General features: G+C 37.1%; 2 protein-coding genes across 2 annotated transcripts; both read right to left on the bottom strand.

The window, feature by feature from the left end:
* Nucleotides 1–8844: 8844 nt before the first annotated feature.
* LOC112803459 (protein FAR1-RELATED SEQUENCE 5-like) lies at nucleotides 8845–10239 on the bottom strand. The gene has a single exon (XM_025846954.1). It carries the CDS (start codon nucleotides 10237–10239, stop codon nucleotides 8845–8847), a length of 1395 nt encoding a protein of 464 aa, XP_025702739.1.
* A 3389-nt stretch (nucleotides 10240–13628) lies between these two features.
* On the bottom strand, nucleotides 13629–15371 carry LOC112801254 (probable membrane-associated kinase regulator 1). The gene has a single exon (XM_025843888.2). It carries the CDS (start codon nucleotides 15142–15144, stop codon nucleotides 14041–14043), a length of 1104 nt encoding a protein of 367 aa, XP_025699673.1. The 5' UTR covers nucleotides 15145–15371; the 3' UTR covers nucleotides 13629–14040.
* Nucleotides 15372–21928: the final 6557 nt, after the last annotated feature.

Genomic DNA, 21928 nt, shown 5'->3' on the forward strand with positions numbered 1-21928 from the left:
AGTAAGGACGTGTTGGTAAAGGTTAAAGGCCTTTACATTCTTGTTGATTTTATAATCTTAGACACTAGGACCGCAGCAGAAGCTGTGATAGATGTTAACAGAGGAGAATTAGTCCTTCAATTGAATGGGGACTACCTTGTGTTTAAGGCACACGGCTATCCTTCTGTAACAAGGGAGAGTACGCACGCAAAGCTTCTCTCAATACAGAGTCAAACAGAGCCCTCACAATCAAACTCTAAGTTTGGTGTTGGGAGGCCACAACCAAACTTTAAGTTTGGTGTTGAACCCCCATATCCAAACTCTAAGTTTGGTGTTGGGAGTCCACAACATTGACCTGATCACCTGTGAGGCTCCATGAGAGCCCGCTGTCAAGCTATTGACATTAAAGAAGCGCTTGTTGGGAGGCAACCCAATTTTTATTTATCTAATTTTATTTTTATTTAATTGTTATTTTGTGTTTTACTAGGTTCATGATCATGTGGAGTCACGAAAAAATATTAAAATTAAAACAAAATCAAAAACAGTAGAAGAAAAATCACACCCTGAAGGAAGGACTTACTGGCATTTAAACGCCAGTAAGGAGCATCTGGCTGGCATTCAACGCCAGAACAGAGCATGGATCTGGCGCTGAACGCCATAAACAAGCAACATCCTGGTGTTTGAACGCCAGGAATATGCCTTGAGGAAAGCTGGCGCTGAACACTAGTAACAAGCATGGAACTGGCGTTCAACACCAGAAACATGTTACATGGGCGTTGAATGCCCAGAACGTGCATCACTTCGGCGTTTAAACGCCAGAATGGTATGCTAAGGCATTTTACATGCCTAATTGGTGCAGGGATGTAAATCCTTGACACCTCAGGATCTGTGGACCCCACAGGATCATCTCAGGATCTGTGGACCCCACAGGATCCCCACCTAACATATTCCCACCTTACCTCCTAATTAATCCTATAACACACTTTTCCAAAAACCCTTCACCAATCACCTCAATCTCTCTTCCCAATTACCCCCTTCACCACTCACATCCATCCACTCTTCCCCATAAACCCCACCTACCTTCAATATTCAAAAATCTTTCCCACCCAAACCCACCCTAAATGGTCGAACCTTCCCTCTCTCACTTCCCTATATAAACCCCTCCATTCTCCTTAATTTTCACACAACACAAACCTCTCTCCTCCTTCTTGGCTGAATACACCTCTCCCCCTCTCCTCCATATTTTCTTCTTCTTCTTCTTCTTTTTCTTTCTTCTCTTGCTCGAGGGCGAGCAATATTTTAAGTTTGGTGTGGTAAAAGCATAAGCTTTTTGTTTTTCCATTACCATTTATGGCACCTAAGGCTGGAGAATCCTCTAGAAAAAGGAAAGGGAAGACAAAAGCTGCCACCTCCGAGTCATGGGAGATGGAAAGATTCATCTCCAAAGCCCATCAAGACCACTTCTATGATGTTGTGGCCAAGAAGAAGGTGATCCCTGAGGTCCCTTTCAAGCTCAAGAAAAATGAGTATCTGGAGATCCGACATGAGATCCAAAGAAGAGGTTGGAAAGTTCTAACCAACCCCATTCAACAAGTCGGAATCTTAATGGTTCAAGAGTTCTATGCCAATGCATGGATCACTAGGAACCATGATCAAAGTGTGAACCCGAATCCAAAGAATTATCTTACAATACTTCGGGGGAAATACTTAGATTTTAGTCTGGAAAATGTGAGGTTGGCATTCAACTTACCCATGATGCAAGGAGATGCACGCCCTTACACTAGAAGGGTCAACTTTAATCAAAGGTTGGACCAAGTCCTTATGGACATATGTGTGGAAGGAGCTCAATGGAAAAGAGACTCCAAAGGCAAGCCGGTTCAACTGAGAAGACTGGACCTCAAGCCTGTGGCTAGAGGATGGTTGGAGTTCATTCAATACTCCATCATCCCCACTAGCAACCGATCTGAAGTTACTGTGGATCGGGCCATCATGATTCATAGCATCATGATTGGAGAGGAAGTAGAAGTTCATGAAGTCATCTCCCATGAATTCTACAAAATAGCCGATAAGTCCTCTACTTTGGCAAGGCTAGCTTTTTCTCATCTTATTTGCCATCTATGTTACTCAGCTGGAGTTATCATAGAAGGAGACATCCTCATTGAGGAGGACAAGCCCATCACTAAGAAAAGGATGGAGCAAATAAGAGAGCCCACTCATGGAACCCAAGAGATGCATGAGGAAGCTCATCACCAAGAAATCCTAGAGATGCCTCAAGGGATACACTTTCCTCCCAACAACTATTGGGAACAACTCAACACTTCCTTAGAAGATTTGAGTTACAATGTGGAACAATTAAGGGTGGAACATCAAGAGCACTCCATCATTCTCCATGAAATAAGAGAAGACCAAAGAGCAATGAGGGAGGAGCAACAAAGGCAAGGAAGGGACATAGAAGAGCTTAAGGACATCATTGGTCCTTCAAGAAGAAGACGCCACTAAGGTGGACTCATTCCTTGTTCTTATATTTTTCTGTTTTTCGGTTTTTTATGTTTATTATGTCATCTATATTTGTGTCTCTACTTCATGATCATTAGTGTTTAGTAACTATGTCTTAAGGCTATGAATAATTCTATGAATCCTTCACCTTTCTTAAATAAAAAATTGTTTTTAAAATTCAAAAGAACAAGAAGTACATAAATTTTGAAAATTGTCCTTGAATTTAATTTAATTATATTGATGTGGTGACAATACTTTTTGTTTTCTGAATGAATGCTTAAACAGTGCATATTTTTTATCTTGTTGTTTATGAATGTTAAAATTGTTGGCTCTTGAAAGAATGATGAACAAAGAAAAATGTTATTGATAATCTGAAAAATCATGAAATTGATTCTTGAAGCAAGAAAAAGCAGTGAAAAAGCAAAAGCTTGCGAAAAAAAAATTGGCGAAAAAAATAGAAAGAAAAAGAAAAAGCAAGCAGAAAAAGCCAATAGCCCTTAAAACCAAAAGGCAAGGGTAAAAAGGATCCAAGGCTTTGAGCATCAATGGATAGGAGGGCCCAAGGAAATAAATCCAAGCCTAAGCGGCTAAATCAAGCTGTCCCTAACCATGTGCGTGTGTCATGAAGGTCCAAGTGAAAAGCTTGAGACTGAGTGGTTAAAGTCGTGATCCAAAGCAAAAAGAGTGTGCTTAAGAGCTCTGGACACCTCTAACTGGGGACTCTAGCAAAGCTGAGTCACAATCTGAAAAGGTTCACCCAGTTATGTGTCTGTGGCATTTATGTATCCGGTGGTAATACTGGAAAACAAAGTGCTTAGGGCCACGGCCAAGACTCATAAAAGTAGCTGTGTTCAAGAATCAACAAACTTAACTAGGAGAATCAATAACACTATCTGAAATTCTAAGTTCCTAGAGATGCCAATCATTCTAAACTTCAAAGGATAAAGTGAGATGCCAAAACTGTTCAAAAGCAAAAAGCTACAAGTCCCGCTCATCTAATTAGAATTAATATTCATTGATATTTTGGAATTTATAGCATATTCTCTTCTTTTTATCCTAGTTGATTTTCAGTTGCTTGGGGACAAGCAACAATTTAAGTTTGGTGTTGTGATGAGCGGATAATTTATACGCTTTTTGGCATTGTTTTTAGGTAATTTTTAGTATAATCTAGTTACTTTTAGGGATGTTTTTATTAGTTTTTATGTTAAATTCACATTTCTGGACTTTACTATAAGTTTGTGTGTTTTTCTGTGATTTCAGGTAATTTCTGGCTGAAATTGAGGGACCTGAGCAAAACTCTGAAAGCAAGGCTGACAAAGGACTGCTGATGCTGTTGGATTCTGAACTCCCTGCACTCGAAATGGATTTTCTGGAGCTACAGAACACTAAATGGAGCGCTCTCAACAGCGTTGGAAATTAGACATCCAGAGCTTTCCAGCAATATATAATAGTTCATACTTTATTCGGGATTAGATGACGCAAACTGGCGCTCAACACCAGTTCTATGCTGCATTCTGGAGTCAAACGCCAGAAACACGTCACGACCCAGTGTTGAACGCCAAAAACACGTTACAACTTGGCGTTCAACTCCAATAAAAGTCTCAGCTCGTGTAAAGCTCAAGTTCAGCCCAAACATACACCAAGTGGGCCCCGGAAGTGGATTTATGCATCAATTATTTACTTTTGTAAACCCTAGTAGCTAGTCTAGTATATATAGGACTTTTTACTAATGTATTCAGTATCTCTGGACGCCTAGTCCTTAGACCTTCATGGGGGCTGGCCATTCGACCATGCCTGGACCTTTCACTTATGTATTTTCAACGGTGGAGTTTCTACATACCATAGATTAAGGGTGTGGAGCTCTGCTGTACCTCAAGTTTCAATGCAATTACTACTATTTTCTATCCAATTCGATTTATTCTTGTTCTAAGATATTCGTTGTACTTCAACTTGATGAATGTGATGATCCGTGACACTCATCATCATTTTCACCTATGAACGTGCGTGACTGACAACCACTTCCGTTCTACCTTAGGCCGGGCGCATATCTCTTGGATTCCTTAATCAGAATCTTCGTGGTATAAGCTAGAATTGATGGCGGCATTCATGGGAATCCAAAAAGTCTAACCTTGTCTGTGGTATTCCGAGTAGGATTCCGGGATTGAATGACTGCGATGAGCTTCAAACTCCTGAAGGCTGGGCGTTAGTGACAGACGCAAAAGAATCATGGGATTCTATTCCAACCTGATTGAGAACTGACAGATGATTAGCCGTGCTGTGACAGAGCATTTGGACCATTTTCACTGAGAGGATGGGATGTAGCCATTGACAACGGTGATGCCCTACACACAGCTTGCCATGGAAAGGAGTAAGAAGGATTGGATGAAAGCAGTAGGAAAGCAGAGATTCAACAGGGACAAGCATCTCCATACACTTATCTGAAATTCCCACCATTAATTTACATAAGTATTTCTATCCTATTTTATTTATCTTTTAATTATCTAATCCAATCACATTTGAATCAGCCTGACTGAGATCTACAAGATGACCATAGATTGCTTCATACCAACAATCTCCGTAGGATCGACCCTTACTCACGTAAGGTATTACTTCGACGACCCAGTGCACTTGCGGGTCAGTTGTGCGGAGTTGTGACTAAGTGTGATTCACGTTTGAGAGCGCTACCAAGTCTTTGGAGCCATTGTTGATGATCACAATTTCGTGCACCAAGGCTACAAGGGGATCGGGTGATGGGATGCAGAATCATGTTGAAGAACATTTAGGAATGGATAACTTGATAGCACATGTAGAGGAAAGAATAGTAAACCTAGAAAACGAAGCTGCTGGTGCACAAAATTGTGATCTCTAATAATGGCATTCAACTTGGTATACGCGTTTATAACTCAGCACTTTATTCACAACTCCGCACAACTAACCAGCAAGTGCACTGGGTCATCCAAGTAATAAACCTTACGTGAGTAAGGGTCGATCTCACGGAGATTGTTGGTATGAAGCAAGCTATGGTCATCTTGTAAATTTCAGTTAGGTTGATTCAAATGTTAATATTGGTTTTCGAATAATAATAATAAATAAACAGAAAATAAAGATAGAAATACTTATGTAAATCATTGGTGGGAATTTCAGATAGGCGTATGAAGATGCTGTGCTCCTTCTGAATCTCTGCTTTCCTACTGCCTTCATCCAATCCTTCTTACTCCTTTCCATGGCAAGCTGTATGTAGGGCATCACCGTTGTCAATGGCTACATCCCATCCTCTCAGTGAAAATGGTCCAAATGCTCTGTCACAGCACGGCTAATCATCTGTCGATTCTCGATCATATCGGAATAGAATCCATTGATTCTTTTGCGTTTGTCATCACGTCCAACAATCGCGAGTTTGAAGCTCGTCACAGTCATTCAATCCCTGAATCCTACTCGGAATACCACAGACAAGGTTTAGACTTTCCGGATTCTCATGAATGCCGCCATCAATTCTAGCTTATACCACGAAGATTTTGATTAAGGAATCTAAGAGATATGCGTTCGGTCTAAGGTAGAACGGAAGTGGTTGTCAGTCACGCGTTCATAGGTGAGAATGATGATGAGTGTCACGGATCATCACATTCGTCATGGTGAAGTGCAATGAATATCTTAGAACAGAAATAAACTGAATTGAATAGAAAATAGTAGTAGTTGCATTGAAACTCGAGGTACAGTAGAGCTCCACACCCTTAATCTATGGTGTGTAGAAACTCCACCATTGAAAATACATAAGTGATGGTCCAGGCATGGCCGAATGGCCAACCCCCATGGTCTAAGAACTAAACGTCCAAAGATGTGGTCAAAAAGACCGAATGGTCAAAGACTTCTAATACAATAATAAAATGTCCTATTTATACTAGACTAGCTACTAGGATTTACAAAAGTAAGTAATTGATGCAGAAATCCACTTCCGGGGCCCACTTGGTGTGTGCTTGGGCTGAGCTTGAGATTTACACGTGTAGAGGCTTCTCTTGGAGTTGAACGCCAAGTTGTAACGTGTTTTTGGCGTTCAACTCTGGTTCGTGATGTGTTTCTGGCGTTTGACTCCAGAATGCAACATGGAACTGGCGTTGAGCGCCAGTTTGCGTCGTCTAATCTCGATTAAAGTATGGACTATTATATATTGCTGGAAAGCTCTAGATGTATAATTTTCAACGTCATTGAGAGCACGCCATTTGGAGTTCTGTAGCTCTAGAAAATCTATTTCGGGTGCAGGGAGGTCAGAATCCAACAGCATCAACAGTCCTTTGTCAACCTTTTATCAGACTTTTGCTCGGGTCCGTCAATTCCAGCCAGAAAATACCTGAAATCACAGAAAAACACACAAACTCATAGTAAAGTCCAGAAATGTGAATTTAGCATAAAAACTAATGAAAACATCCCTAAAAGTAGCTAGATCCTACTAAATACTACCTAAAAACAATGCCAAAAAGCGTATAAATTATCCGCTCATCAGCTGCTGAACAAGAAAAGTAGAGAAGTAGAGTTGAGGAAGAAGACTAGAGAAGCAGCTACAAGGGAGAAGGAGGCTTCATCAACAAAGTCTAATGATAGGATCAAAACCCGAACCTGAAGCACATCTATTAGGTTCAGAAACTTAACAATAATTGCCTTCTTTCTGAATTTTTCTACTAGAATGTAGACACACAATTGCTTGAAGCTTTTAAAGCAAAAATTGTCGATGATGTTTATCTGATATGGACAACATGGTTGGAATTTGATTATGTTTCTAGTTACGTGTTCTTGTTTTACCTATACATACGTATATGTTGTATGGTATATATTTTTGTGAGTTAGTTATCGAAGTTCCCTACTAATTTCAATAGCATATGAAGGCTAATATGTTGTAGTAAGTCAGTCCGAATACCAGAAAATAACAACCTTTTTTTAATGACATGAATGCTTAACATTGTAGTCATGTTATAACTCAATCTTTGGCAATTCTGTAAGAGTAGGAAGGAGAAGGGCATGACAATATAGACTGATGATTTGGTGACTTCCATGAAAATTCATGCAGCCACCACAATAGATAATTGACAAGATTTATTTTTCTTCTTATATACTAGTGTGCAGCATAAATATGAACAAATGAGAGAATGAAGAAGTTGAAACTCAACTAGAATATTATGTTAGGCTTGGGAAAATTGGTGAATTGCAACTTGTTAGTCAAGTTTAATTGCTTTCCTTTTAGAAATTTTTCTGCATAGGTTTTGAAATTCCTAATACCTTGAACCTAAATAAATCTTAACACTTGTAGTTTATCTGAACATGATGATTGGCCACTGCTTTGTTCTAATATACATCAATTGTTCAGCAAAAAGTGAATTGCTGTTTTTTATTAACTGTCAGGTTTTGTAACTTTGATGATTGTTAATTTTCCATTGTAGAAAAATTGTCCTAGCAACAAATATCGCCGAGAGTAGCATCACCATAGATGATGTTGTGTATGTCATAGACTGGGGTAAATCAAAGGAGACCAGCTATGATGCTTTAAATAAGCTAGCCTGTCTATTACCATAATGGATTTCAAAGGCGTCAGCTCATCAGGTATTGAAGTTGTAGATCATCATGTTTATCCCCTTGCAGATGATGTATAATGCTCCAAATGAAAGATCTGATTTTTTCAAAAATCGTAGCTTGCCATTATTGCTGAATCCTTTATTTGCTAAATTTGTTTGACTTTATTGACCCCTTCATGCACTTTATTAAATTCCTCTTACTTTCTAAGTCAAAGTGAAAGAAAGAGTGCTAATGGGTTGATCATTTCAGAGACGTGGCCGTGCAGGTAAAGTGCAACCTGGAGTTTGTTATAGAGTGCTAATGGCTTATTACAGGTCTTACCATGTACTGGGTTGATCTATTTTTCTTCTTATATAGTAATATTCAATGAGTGTATGGCTTATTGCAGGTCTTATCATGTACTGGGTTAGATTATGCCATCGTCCAAGATAGTAGTGGTGTCTACAATTGTACTCCTGAAACCTGTGGCCATCATGTAAGTTTGTCTTCTAACTTATTTCAAGTAGTTTCTTCATTGCTCGTTTATATGTCGTCTTTTTTTGTGGAATCTTGTTACATAGGAAAAAATTGGTCGAATTATAGGTCAAATTTTGTACGCATGTGTCAATTCACGATCATCCCGGTTGAGTTCTGGTTAGGTATTAAGGTGTAACATGATGCAGATCTTTCATATACCTCCAACAAGGTAATCATCACTGGCTCTGAGCACTGAGACTTAAAGTCAGCTATCAATTTGTTGTTTCTATACTCCTTTAAGGCCCTATCCAGGTTATGCATGAAGTCAATAAGGGTGTTCTTGCGATTAACCTAAAATCTGATGAGATAATTTATACCTTCGCACTGTGATGTCGTCCTTATGTAACTGAAAAACTTATCCCGGAGGAAACAATGGGACCACATCGCTCGAGTTTCGTACGTCTTTTCAATCCAGGTACTCCCAACAAGGTTGTGCTTATCCAAAATGGCTGCCCATCTCCGATCAAAGTCTCTGTGGTCGTTGTTGTTGTATAAAAGACCCTTAAGATAATGCGGGAAATTAGGATTCTTTATATTTTCACATGCATTTCTCTGCAGATGCCATCCGCATAACCGATGGGTCGCACCAGGAAGAACATTCTTGATTGCATCTCGCATGGCAAGGTCTCTGTCAATTATTACTACTTTAGGACTTTTCCCACCCATCGCTTCAGCAAAGGTTTTACAACAACCACTTATACGTCTCTGTGGTTTCGTCGGATAGTAGGCCGGAGCCAAAGATAACACTCTGCCCGTGATGATTGCATCCGGAGAAAATGACCAAAGGCTTGTTGTATTTATTCTTCTTGTAGGTTGAATCAAAGGCAACAATATCTCTAAAGTAGTGATAGTCGATAATTGACTGCCCATCTGCCCGAAAATATGCTCGAGCCTTTTGTCACTAGTGAACGTATACTTTCCAAAGAACAGTGAATCGTTGTTTGACTTGCCAATCAAATAGTTTATTGCTGCATTGGTATCCCCGTTTTTAACTTTTGACCGATGATAACGATCAATGTGGTTGTACAAATCTTTGCGTGTGAAGCCAGCATGACAATATCCACTCTTCTGGAATGCAATATACCCTATAATATGGCAGGTCTTGACACCAAAATTATGAAGATTTTCCACTTGGACTTTATCAGTGACAGTGAGACGACGATTGGCCGGAACCAGATGTGCAAATTGGGGTGGCGTCAGATTGTGGTTGTGAGATTCCACAAAACATGATACCTTCCATCTACCGCAGCCATAGTCAAGCTTTACCCTAAGCCGAGCTGGACACTTGGTTCGCGTTAGTGACCTTGCCTCCCTTGATCTATCATCTAGATCAAGATACCTCATATTCCTCCAACCCTCTTTGTTGCAAACAAGTTGCCTACTAATGATTCTACCTTGATTATCCCTAACCACGTCGTCCTTCTTCATTACAAATCCATGCCAACAAGAATAAGCGTTATAAAATTGGCAGGCCTTATCCTCTGTCCTAAATTCCAGGTTCCAAATATCCTCTACCATTAAATCTGCTATTCTTTTTACACCACAAACTTCTTCACTCTTGCTAGTAGAATCCAGCAAATCTACATTGTTGTCTTCAGCATCATCTTCTGCATTCGGTTGATAATCGAAATCATCACCCAAATCATTATCAGAATCATTCTTCACATCATCCTCGTTTATGGACATAATTTAACCCCTGCCATAATTTTACCCAAAAATGTCAATAAACAGAGCCAATGACAGCAACTACGAGAAGCTAAATTAAGCTGCATGTAAAATTAAATGAACCAAAATCAATTAAACTAACCCAATTGTTTTTGACCCCTGTATAAGGTTTTAATTTCAATTCCCCAAACCTAGCCATAGCATAGAACTGGATAATGTTACTTAATTTCCAAATTCCAGAATAGTAACCCAACACCCTAAACAGAGAACCGTTTAAAAGGCATAGACTATCATCCAAATTAAACTAATCTAGATTAATAAAAAAAACTTAATCGAACATACCTTGATGACAACCCAACGGATAAAAAATGCACTCTCGGAGGGAGGTGACCTTACCTAATCCGACGCACCTAATTCGAAGGCAGCCGAAAAATGAATGTTGGTAAACCAGCTTCCACCAGCCACAGTTTCGGATCAAGCAAAAGTTCAGCTACAAATTTCTCTACCGGAGCCACATCAATTTAGCATTCGCCCTCTCCTCAGTTGACGTCGACGCCTATCCGACGGAACTAGAGCACCAGTTCCGGAACCTGTTACTCGAAGGAGATCATTCTTGCTAAATAGACGCTGGGTATAGAACGAAGGCGAAAAAACCAAACAGGGTTGGGTAGTGGGTTCTAGGATAACAAATTTCAGGGTTGGGTAGTGGGTGGAGAACGAAGGCGAAAAAATCAGTGGGTAGTGGGTTCTATGCGTTTTCCAAGTTTTGAGACATGCATGTTGAATTTAGGAAGTTATTGAGGGTATTTTTTAAAATGAAAAATAAATTAGAGATTATAAATTATAATTGCAAATATTCCCCAATACACTATATAGTATATGTATACAATAATTAATGTAGTATTTGTTATGGTATATGTTCATTAAAGGCTTTTGCTATAACCAATGAATGCATTAATAAAAGGTTGAAAATTTTTTTGATCAATAGTTGAGATGCTGACACATATACAAAGATAATTTACCCACAAAATTACCATGGGTTTGAAAGAAATCACCAAAAATTATTAGTCTAAAAATAAAAAAATTTCCTCCGCCAGATTTGTACGAACCAATGTTCTGAAAATCGGACCGAACCGGCTGGTTCAATTGGGTTAACCAGAAACTGATCACCTAGCCGGTCCGGTCCTCCAACAAAACCGTCCTGCAAAAAACCGGTTGAAAAACCGGTCAAACCGATGGTTAACTGGCAAATCGGGCCGGTTTCTGCGGGTACCGATTTTCTCTCCTTATAATGAAACGACGTCGTTTTGCTTTTTTTTTTAAAAAAAAGAAAAAGAAAATAAGAACGCGTGATGAAGGAAATGAGCCAGCCACTTTAGCATACCCTAATCAATAATCCCTAATCTGCTATTCCAGGAAGCCTGCCCCCAAGCCTAGCCTCCACCACTGCCTTGTGCCTCTATTGCCGCCGCGCTGTCCGTCGCACCGACCCCTGTTCGCTCTCAGACTCACCAGTTGCAGGCATGTTGTTTCTTCCTCGAGCGTCCGTCGTCTTCCTCTTCCCCTAGAGCTGCTACATGCCTGCATACGAAGGAGGGACCTAAATCGAAACCGACGCCGGAGCTAGGGCCACTCATCGTCGCGGGTCACTCACCGTCGCGGGTAAGACGGTAAGTTCTGGGTTTCTAGCATTGTTTTCAACTTTTCATTTTTTTCTCTGGATTGTTTTCAACTTTTCATTTTTTTTCTGGCCTTCTGTTCTTCAGACTTCAGTTCAGTTCCTCTGTTCGTCTTTTTTTTAATTATTTAATTTTGTTTTGAATAAATTTGTTGTATGTTGAATAAATTTGTTGTTTGTTAAATTTGTTGTATGTTGAATTTGTCTGTTCAATTCTGCTATGTTCAATTTTTTTATTTTTTCAATTATGTTCTGTTGAATGCCTGAGGAATAAATTTGTTGTATGTTGAATTTGTATGTTCAATTCTGCTATGTTTAATTTTTTTATTTTTTCAATTATGCTCTGTTGAATGCCTGAAGAATAAATTTGTTGTATGTTGAATTTGTATGTTCAATTCTGCTATGTTCAATTTTTTATTTTTTCAATTATGCTCTGTTGAATGCCTGAATGCTATATGAATTGTATGAACTATGAACTATGAATTGATATTTGGTCTCGATTCTGGGTTGGTGGCATTCTGAATTCAGATGGCACTCTGTCTTCGAGCCATTTCTCTCTTTTCAATTTGTTGTATGATTAATTTTATAATGCTGAACAGAATTGATATAATTTTGGATTTTGAATTGTTGTAATTCTGAATTGTGCTATAATGGCTGAGGTTTTTATTTTGATGTAATGGCCGAAACATGAAGTTGGGTTTTAAGGGGGCAGGGGATAGTTTGTTTTGCACATCTTGAGAAAATGTTGCTGTTGAGATTGGTCCATAGCTATTTCTAATTAGTAATTTGGCATTAATTGAGTGAGTTTTGTCTAATTTAAGTAATTATTGATATTATTATTGATTGTTGGTGATTGTTGATTGAATATGGATATTGTATTTTATGCCATGATTTCTTTTAGTTATAAATTGTAATCTTTGAATTTGAATGTAGAATTTTAATAATGAGATGAGATATAGTTTAGTTAATAGGTGGGTTATGAAATTTTAAATTTTATTATTATATGAATGATTGAAAAAATTTAAAAGAAATTACCAAATATAGAATTTACATTGTAGAATTAAATATGATGTATTCTTAAATTTATGGTTGTAGTATATTGTATTTTTAATAATTTTATTTTATATTTAACTAAACTGGTTCGATTACGGTTCAACCATAATTAAACTATTAAACCATTTAACCAGTTATTCGACCAGTTGAATGACCGGTCATGTTTTCGCAGCCTTGGTATGAACATGAGAGATTACGAGCAAATTTATGTTGAACAGTCAACACTCATCACAGCTACCGCAACAAAGACCGAAGATACATAGAACCTTCCCATCAGCTTCTATGAACAATAAATGCACATTTATTTAAATATAACGCCTTATCCCATGGAAAGAGCTGAACTCAAGCTTACGCACATGCATGCTATCAAGTCCTTGCTGCACAAACAATTGAACTACTACGATGCTTGCATTATATCATCGATCGTACCCCCACATTGTACCATTCTTACTTTTATTATAGATCCACCAACCAAGTCCTATTAATATCTAGAATCGAATAAAATTTTAAAATATTACTTCCATTATAAATATTTTAATAAACACAGGTTGATATTAGCTAGGTCAGGTAACGTTACAAATGGAATCATATCCCAACAAAACTCCAACTCAGATGATGCCAATTTTGCTTGCAGAACCAAGACTGGTGCAATTACATTGCTACCACCACGAAGTCACGGTTATAATAATCATATCATACACACTACCGTACCATAGAACATAGTCCACAACACACATCTCAAATTTCCAAGGCCACTGGTACGGTGGATATATATGGTACATTTATATTTATTTATATAGTCAGAATAAAAAGTTACAACTTTTAAGCTTATGCTATCTTTTACACTAGCAAATCCAAAAGGACGTTCCAAATAAGTCACATGCAGGTTTTTAACCTCACTCCCACAATTAGAATCTAAGTCTCTAATGTAAAATGACAAAAACAAGCAAGGGAAAAAAAAAGGAAGAAGCTGAAATTGTTTTCTGAACATGGTTGGTTAATCAGAATTCATCAGATCTAAGAAGGCATACGAATATTGAAGATGAAATTAAGAGCATGATCAAATTGGAAGTTAAAACCTCTCTCTTTCGTTACTGAGCTGCACCAGTGTCAAGCTTGTTCTGCATCAAAGAGTTCTTGCAATGTGTGATTGCGCCTTGGATTGCGCTCTGCAACTCTTCCATGGAAGAAGAATCCCCGAAATGCATCCCTGCTCTGGCGCCGCCCTGAGAGAGCACGCCGGAATGACTGGGCGACGATCTCATGGAAGAAGGGCAACTGGAGACGCAGCTTCTCCTCTTCCGAGGGTACCTGAGGTTCCCGGAGAAAGAATGAGACAGAACACCAGAAACGTTCTCCTTCATCCCTCTCTTCCCACTGCAACCACCCTCTGTTTTGGATCTCTCTGTTAGAGTCGTTAACAGAGACAACACCGTGCGCGAAGACGTCGTCGTGGTTGCATTCACACTCGCACCACCGCCCTCCGCCAACAACTCCCCGGTTCTCTGTTGCTTCTGCGAAAGCTTCTCGTAAAGAGGCTTCACCTTCTTCAAGTACTTCCTTATGACATCTCTGGCAGTGGCGCTCATTCGCTTCACGGAGGAGGAAGAAGAAGAAGCAGCCACATGGTGGTGATGCTCCGTCTCGCACACTTTGTTGGTGGTGGTGGTGGTGGTGTCCTTGCGGAAAACAGAGGAGAATCTTGAGAAGGAGAAGTATCTATTAGGGTGGTTCTTCTTGATTTGGGAGTGAGGATACTCCTTGGAAGGGTTATGGAGACGCTTGAGCTCGTCGTCGTCGGTCACGGAGCTAGGGCGGGAGGAGTCGCAGTCGGGGAAGAGGGCGAGGTCGCTGGCAAAGGAGGAGGAGGAGGAGGAGTTGGTGCTGGTGGTGCTGCCGGTGGAGTCGCGGGCGGCGGCAGAGGAGGAGGAGGAGGGAGAAGAGAGGAGGAGAGTGCGGACCATGGAGATGCGAGGGGAGAGGTGGAGAGGGAGGAGCTGGCCCTTGTAGAATAGCTCATCGGCAGGGCAAAGTGCGGCGGAGGATTTACGCGGCGAGATGGAGATGGTGAACTCGAAGTCGGAGGAGGAGGAGGAAGAGAATGAATGGGAGGGTGAGGAGGGAAGTGTGTATGACTTTGACTTTGACTTGGTTGAGGAGGAGTCTTTGAGTGCTCTCCTCCTCCCACTTGCCATTATTATGAGACTCAAGAGAGCCTCTCTTTGTTTTGTTGTATGATAGGCATTCACATGACATGGGTTTCAGACTCACACCCAAACTTGGGGAGAGACCTCATCCCTTCAACTTATACAATGCTTTCAACGGAAAATATGGGGACTCCCAATATCAAATTTTGTTAAGGAGTGTCAGGGTGTAATCGTCCATTATTCATTATTAATAGTATGGGATTACATCTCATAGTTAAATTTTAATAAAAATATAATTTTTAAACTTTCTCATTAACTAAATTATTAATGCTTTATAATTTTTTAATTATAATAAATGTCCACTCTGCATTTATCACCTAATTTTATATTAGAAAGTTTATTATGAAGACAAAAAAGACTATGACTATCAAAATTTATTATTTTTATTATTTAATTATTAATTTAATTTATTTAGTTTAATTTTTTAATTTAATAATTTAATAATATATTTTATTTTATATTTTTAAATTGAATAACATGTATTTATATATAAATATATTAATGAATGATTTTAGTATATAAATAATATTTTTAGAAATTAATTTAGTATATGAGCCGCTCACATATTATTCTCATTATTTAAGCACTCTTGGTATAAATTTTCAATACGAAAATTATGTACATCCAACATTTAAAATTTAAGTTACTCTTTTTAGGGAGAGTTTTATTCAATCGTCACTTTCCGTTAAACTGTGTGAGCAATTTGTATGATTACAAAAGACTATAATTAACAATAACCATGACCTCAACCTGTATATATTTCCTTTGAGGTGTATAACCGTGACATATATTTGACAGAAAATTTTGCATACGAATTTATGTCATCTAGTATTTTTTTTGTTTTTTTCTTTTGAGAAGAATAGTCAAGCTACCAAATTAGGCAAAATTGAGTTACATTTTTTATGTAATATATATTTTTCATATAATACAATCATTCCCACATGATAATATAATTGAGTATCGTCTTAATTATCAGCTAAATCTACATGCTGGATTGCTGGTTATAGATTACCGTTATATACGCAATTTCTCATACACTCCCCCCACTTATGTATTTCTAAGATATGTGGATATCCCTCATTAAACATCCATCACTTTGGTGCACCTTAATTCCCCCTCCAAAATAAACTGATATATATTGTATCAAAAGAAAATATCATAACTTGACAAAGTAACATAGACTGAATATTTAAGTATTTAACCTATGTCGTATGTTTTCGGGTGACTAGCTAGCATAAGGTATTTGTGCTAAAATAAATTTGATTGTACCACTAACTATTGATGGCTCATGTGAATCTGAAGGGTCTCACATGGGATAGGTGGAGTTTATGCAACGTCTTTTGATCTGAGTGGATCATATCCATGTGTCGTTAATTTTGTTATTAGAGGCCATCACGTGCTTTAAACGTGAAACTAGGAGGGCTAAACATGGTTGGAGAAAAACAAAAGGCCGGTTTCATATTTATTTAGGTGAAAATTCGTAGAGTTATTTGATAATAATTTAGTAAAATATATTAAATTATTTAATAATTTTTAACTAATAATTTTATATACTAATAAATTATAATTTAAATAGCATAATTTTCTGTATTCATTTAGGAATTGTGAATTTTTTTTTTTTTATCTTTGATTAAAAAAATAACAATTTCACACCATCATATAAAAATATTTACGATACAGCCTCTGCCAACGATTGGAAGGTTGATTAGTTGTCTAGTATTAATTTACATATTAGCAGAAGAAAAACAATGTAATTAGTGCTATAAGCGGTGCGATGATTCAAATCTTAGTTGTACACTCAGGCACACTTTTAACTTTATTAATTAATTATATATATTTATTTCACTCAGAATATTTTTAGTACACTGGCTTAATCATAGAGCTGCCTTTGCATTCATGACGACAGCAGTTTTTTTCATCAATGGTTACTGAACGACAATTATTTCGGCAGAGATTACTTTTTAATATAAAGATGAAGATGTTTTTGTTGAATATTAATATTTGAAGTATATTATAATACGGTAAATGTGCAAAAAAAGTGTCATGCATGTTATTCAAAATGTTGACCCAAATTCAATACAAACTCTATGTTTTGCTAGAATAATAACACGTATTTTATGGGTTGATTCTCCACATGTAAAATTTATCTACATATAAATTACATCAAATAATTTTATTTTTAACAAAAATATCAATATTTTTTTCATATAAAAAAATTAGCCTTAATTCCGTAGCATTAGTAATTAAAAATTATAGTTGCTTTTTTCTTCTCATGCAGATTCAGATTGTTCTTTCTCTCTAGGTGTTATGTCCAGTTACTTATTGTCATGTGATTTTATTTGGATAGAAATTATTCAATGGTGCATATGCTTTCACCGCACAATTCGTGGCATTACTTGCCATGATGCTTTGCTTACAAGAAAAAGAAATGATTAGGAGACCATCTGCTTCTGAATATTAATTAAACATGACATGACTTTGATCTGTTAAGTCGTAATTACTTTATTCATGGCTTTTATAATGGACATTTAGCACTATTATTCATCTTTATCACCGCACTTCCTTCGCAACAGAAACTTAAGACAACATTTTTTTGGTGGAGCAATACCATCACCCATCACTTGTCTTCACCAAAACACCCTGCTACCCTTCTTTATTGGCGTCTCCCAGCGCAACCAAAGCTGATATGTTTTTGGATAAATCTAAGGTACACAACAAAAACATGGAAATTTGGAAAGAATGGAAACAAACTAAGATAGACTCAATTGCAATATTTATAACGAAAATGGAAATAAGAACTAAAAACTTGCCAAACAAAACTTTGAGCCGCTTTTCTATTTTATTTTTTTACAAAAGCACTTGTTCGTAGAAACGGCCCAACTTAATAGCTTCCAGGTAGATACAGTCAAAACTACAAGCCCATAGACTACTTTCTTTATCATGGGCCGATAAGTTACTTTGTTAACTAAGAACAAAATAATTGAAACAGCCCAACTTAGCAGCAGGTAGAAATGGCCCAAAAAAAATCTTCAGGTAAAAGATACGGTAATCAATGGTATCCTACCAATAAACTATAACTCAAAAAATATAATCTCTTTCTCTATCTAAAGATTTGGGGTTCGAATTCGACTAATTACAATAAAAAAAATCTAATAAATATATGAGTGTGTTATATAGTACCTAAGATTGAAAATTGTTCCACCCATCAAGTTTGGTCATGTTTTGATAAAATTGCTTGTAGGGAGGAGCTGTAATTGGTGTTTTATTACAAATAAAATATTAAACCTCTTTTTTTTTTGGTGTTAGGTACCAGCAAATGGTGAATTTTATAGTGTTTATAATTTAGTGTCTAACTTTTACTTAATTAATTTTTTTTATGATAAATTTTAAATATTTAATAATTATTTATTTTTATACTTTTAAAATTAAATATTTATTTTTAACTCTTTTTAGTAAATTAGATACACATTTTTAGACAACATAACAATTACTTTGACAAATGACAAGTATGACATTAATATATGTTAAAATACTAAATTATTTTTTTTTGGAAAACTAACTATCAAATAGCAAATCTACAAATTTATTATTAAACTATTTTTTTATCTATCATAACACTCAAGAAAAATCATAGAAGTTCATACACAAATAATTTCAGTTCAACAAATAGAATAAATTTTTTTGTCACATTTTTTTACATTTTTTAGAATAAATTACTATTTTTACCTATAAAAATTAAAAAACGCTGACATATCTATCTATATAAGATGAAAATTACTATTTGCACTCATAAAAAATAGTTTTTGCAAACAAAATTATCCAAACTCTAAAAAATTAAATAAAATTCTCAAACTACCCTTCTTTCCACCACTACTACCATCGTCTCTGCCCCCTCCCCCATCTCTCTCTCTCTCTCTCTCAATGATCTCAGCTACTCCAATTCTAAATTCTGCCACCACTCAATGATATTGAACTTGTTTTGAAGGTTTTAGAAAATGTTACAAAAAATCAATATTTGTTTTAAGAGAAGTTTCAGATTCTTGATGACGATAATTAAAGTGACGCAGCGGAAGGCGAGAGGGAACATCGACACGGTAGGGCACTTTGATGGGGATATATCATATAACTTGGATTTTCGAGGGCGAAAATCTTTTAAGGAGGGGAGGATGTAAGAACCCGCGTTTTCACATAAAATCATTTTAATAAAATAATTTTAGTACTCGGAATAGATTCAAAATTTATTAGTTTTAATTTGAAAATAAAAATGTGAAATTTGATTTCAGTGAATTTTTCTGAATTGGAAAATGTATTTCTTTCGAAGAGTTTTTGTAAAAATGCGTACTGGCACTTAAGCTGACAGTATCGGCTCTAGTTTGTCCAGTACTGCGTATTTTGGAAAATAATATTTTTGAAAATGATTTATTGTTTTGAAATGACAAAAATAATTTTAGAATTGAAAACCGGGCACTAATCTTAAAGCTTTTGGCCCAAAGTGGGCCAAACGGACCAAAAACGCTAACGGATTGAACTGGACCCAAACCAGGCCCAAGGTCCAACATATATAAGCTCATTTAATGCGTATTTCAGCCCATTCTCCTCCATTTTGACGAGAGAGCCGCGTTTTTAAAGAGAGGAGAGGAGGAAGAAAGTGCACTATTCACCTCAACCTTTCGAAAGCCATAACTTTTGATGCTGAGCTCCGATTGACGAGCCGTTTGCGGCCACACAAAGATCTCGTCAAGATCTATGTTTCTATTTAAGCAAACATGGTAAGAAACCGCGTCTCAATTCCCAGTTTCATGCCCTAGATTTTTGCATTTTTGAGGTTATGATTTTGAGTAGATTTTGTGATTTTGGTTGTTTAGGTGATCTCTAGTAGCGGATAATTGACAGGTTTTACCCCTAATCTCGTTGGATAAGATAAGAAACCTCTTTATCCTTATGGTTTGGTATAGTATGAGCTTTAGTTGTTGATGTATGGTTATGTTGTATGTATGAAGCTTGTTTTTAGAGTTGGTGGTGGTTTTTGGTGTGGCTTTGATGGTTTGGAGCTTTGTGGAAGCTTAATTGGAATCAAGTTTGGTGTTTGAGCATATTGGAAATTGGCCAAGGTATGGTTTCGGTTTTCTTTATGTAATATGTAACATTTATGGAAACTTAGGCTAGTTGACCCTAAGATAAGACTGAATGATATGGGTGTATGAGTAATTATATGTGAATTGATTTTAATTGTTAGTGTATGAGATTATTGTGGATGATGATGATTGTTGGAGATTATTGATGTTGATGAATATTGATGATGATTATTTATATTGATGAATAATGAGAATTTTGAGAAATTAAAGTGATGAGTTAATGTAAAATATTTATGGTGGGTTGGAATGAAGGATATTGATAATTATGATGTTTGATGACATATATTGATGATGATTTTTGATTGTTGGTTATTGTGGTTGTTGAGGATTGTTGGGTATTATTGGTGTTGATGAGCTTTACGATGGATTTGATTAATAATGGATAGGGTTTGATAATGACTATTGGAATTTATGAGGAATTATTTTGGGTAGTTGAGGTTGTTGTTGATTGATTATGATTATGAGTGTGGATTTATGATTAAGTGAGAAATTATGGATTTGGTAGTGAGATATGGTATAATGGTTGAGTAATTTAAGTGAAATTGAGAAGAATGATATGAAGAGGTAAGGTGTTGTGTGTGGTAGTGGTTTATGATGATTGGGTAGGTTATGATTTGGCTTTGAATGGAAAGTTGGTTAAAATTGAAGTTTTGAGGTTTTTTGTAAAAAACTGGTTTTTAGTGAACTTTGAAGGGTCATAACATGTGCCTCAATTTTCAAAAGTTGCTGAAATTTGTTTAGAATTAAAGTCCATTGAAAATCCTTCGATTTGATATAAAGTTTGTAAAATTTTGATTTTTGTAGAGGAAGTTATAATCATTCAAAGTTGGTGTTAAAAATCGTTTCAGGATTTCTAATATGTGCGCACGCACAGCCTTGTGTGCATGCACAATCTTGCACTTTTTAAAATCTGTGCACACGCACAGACCTGTGCGTACGCACAGGCAGGGAATGGCGTGCAGTTTGTTGCGTTAGCACAGCTTGTGCGCGTGCACATCAACGAAGAATTACGACCTGTGCGTACGCACAGCCTTGTGCGCACGCACAAGTCGGGAAGGATCAGTACCTGTGCGTATGCATACCGCTGTGCGTATGCACACTTTGAAAATCTTTCTGGGAGTGCGCACACACACCCCTATGCGGACGCACACGCCCTGTTTCTCAAACTGTAATTTGTTTTCAACTATTCTACCTCCCCAACAAGGTTGTAAGCTTCTATAACACCATTTTAAGACTCTTGGGCTTATTTTTAGAGTATTGAAATATGGGAAAGGTCCTAGGGGTTTAAGTTGGATTCTCCTTTGAAAAGTTAGCAAACAAAGGTTTAGGTTTCTAGTGTATTGCGGATGAGTTAGTTGAGAGGGAAGGAGGAGTGGTGCATATGGTGATTGTTGACAATGAATTGGGAAATTAATGAACTAATGAGCTCGAAATGGAAGTGATGAATTGATGATGGTTATGATTAGTTGAAGACTCAAAGAGGAATGATGATCTTGTTGAATAATGAGAGTGTGTCAGGCACTATATCCTTAGGTTAAGTATGATAGTGTGCAGGGTATTATGTCCTTGGGATTAAATTATGATTGATAATCTTTTCTGCTGCAAGAGTGTGCCAGGCACTATATCCTTGGGTTATG

Source organism: Arachis hypogaea, chromosome 5, assembly GCF_003086295.3.
Source record: "Arachis hypogaea cultivar Tifrunner chromosome 5, arahy.Tifrunner.gnm2.J5K5, whole genome shotgun sequence".
Classification (NCBI taxonomy): Eukaryota; Viridiplantae; Streptophyta; class Magnoliopsida; order Fabales; family Fabaceae; genus Arachis; species Arachis hypogaea.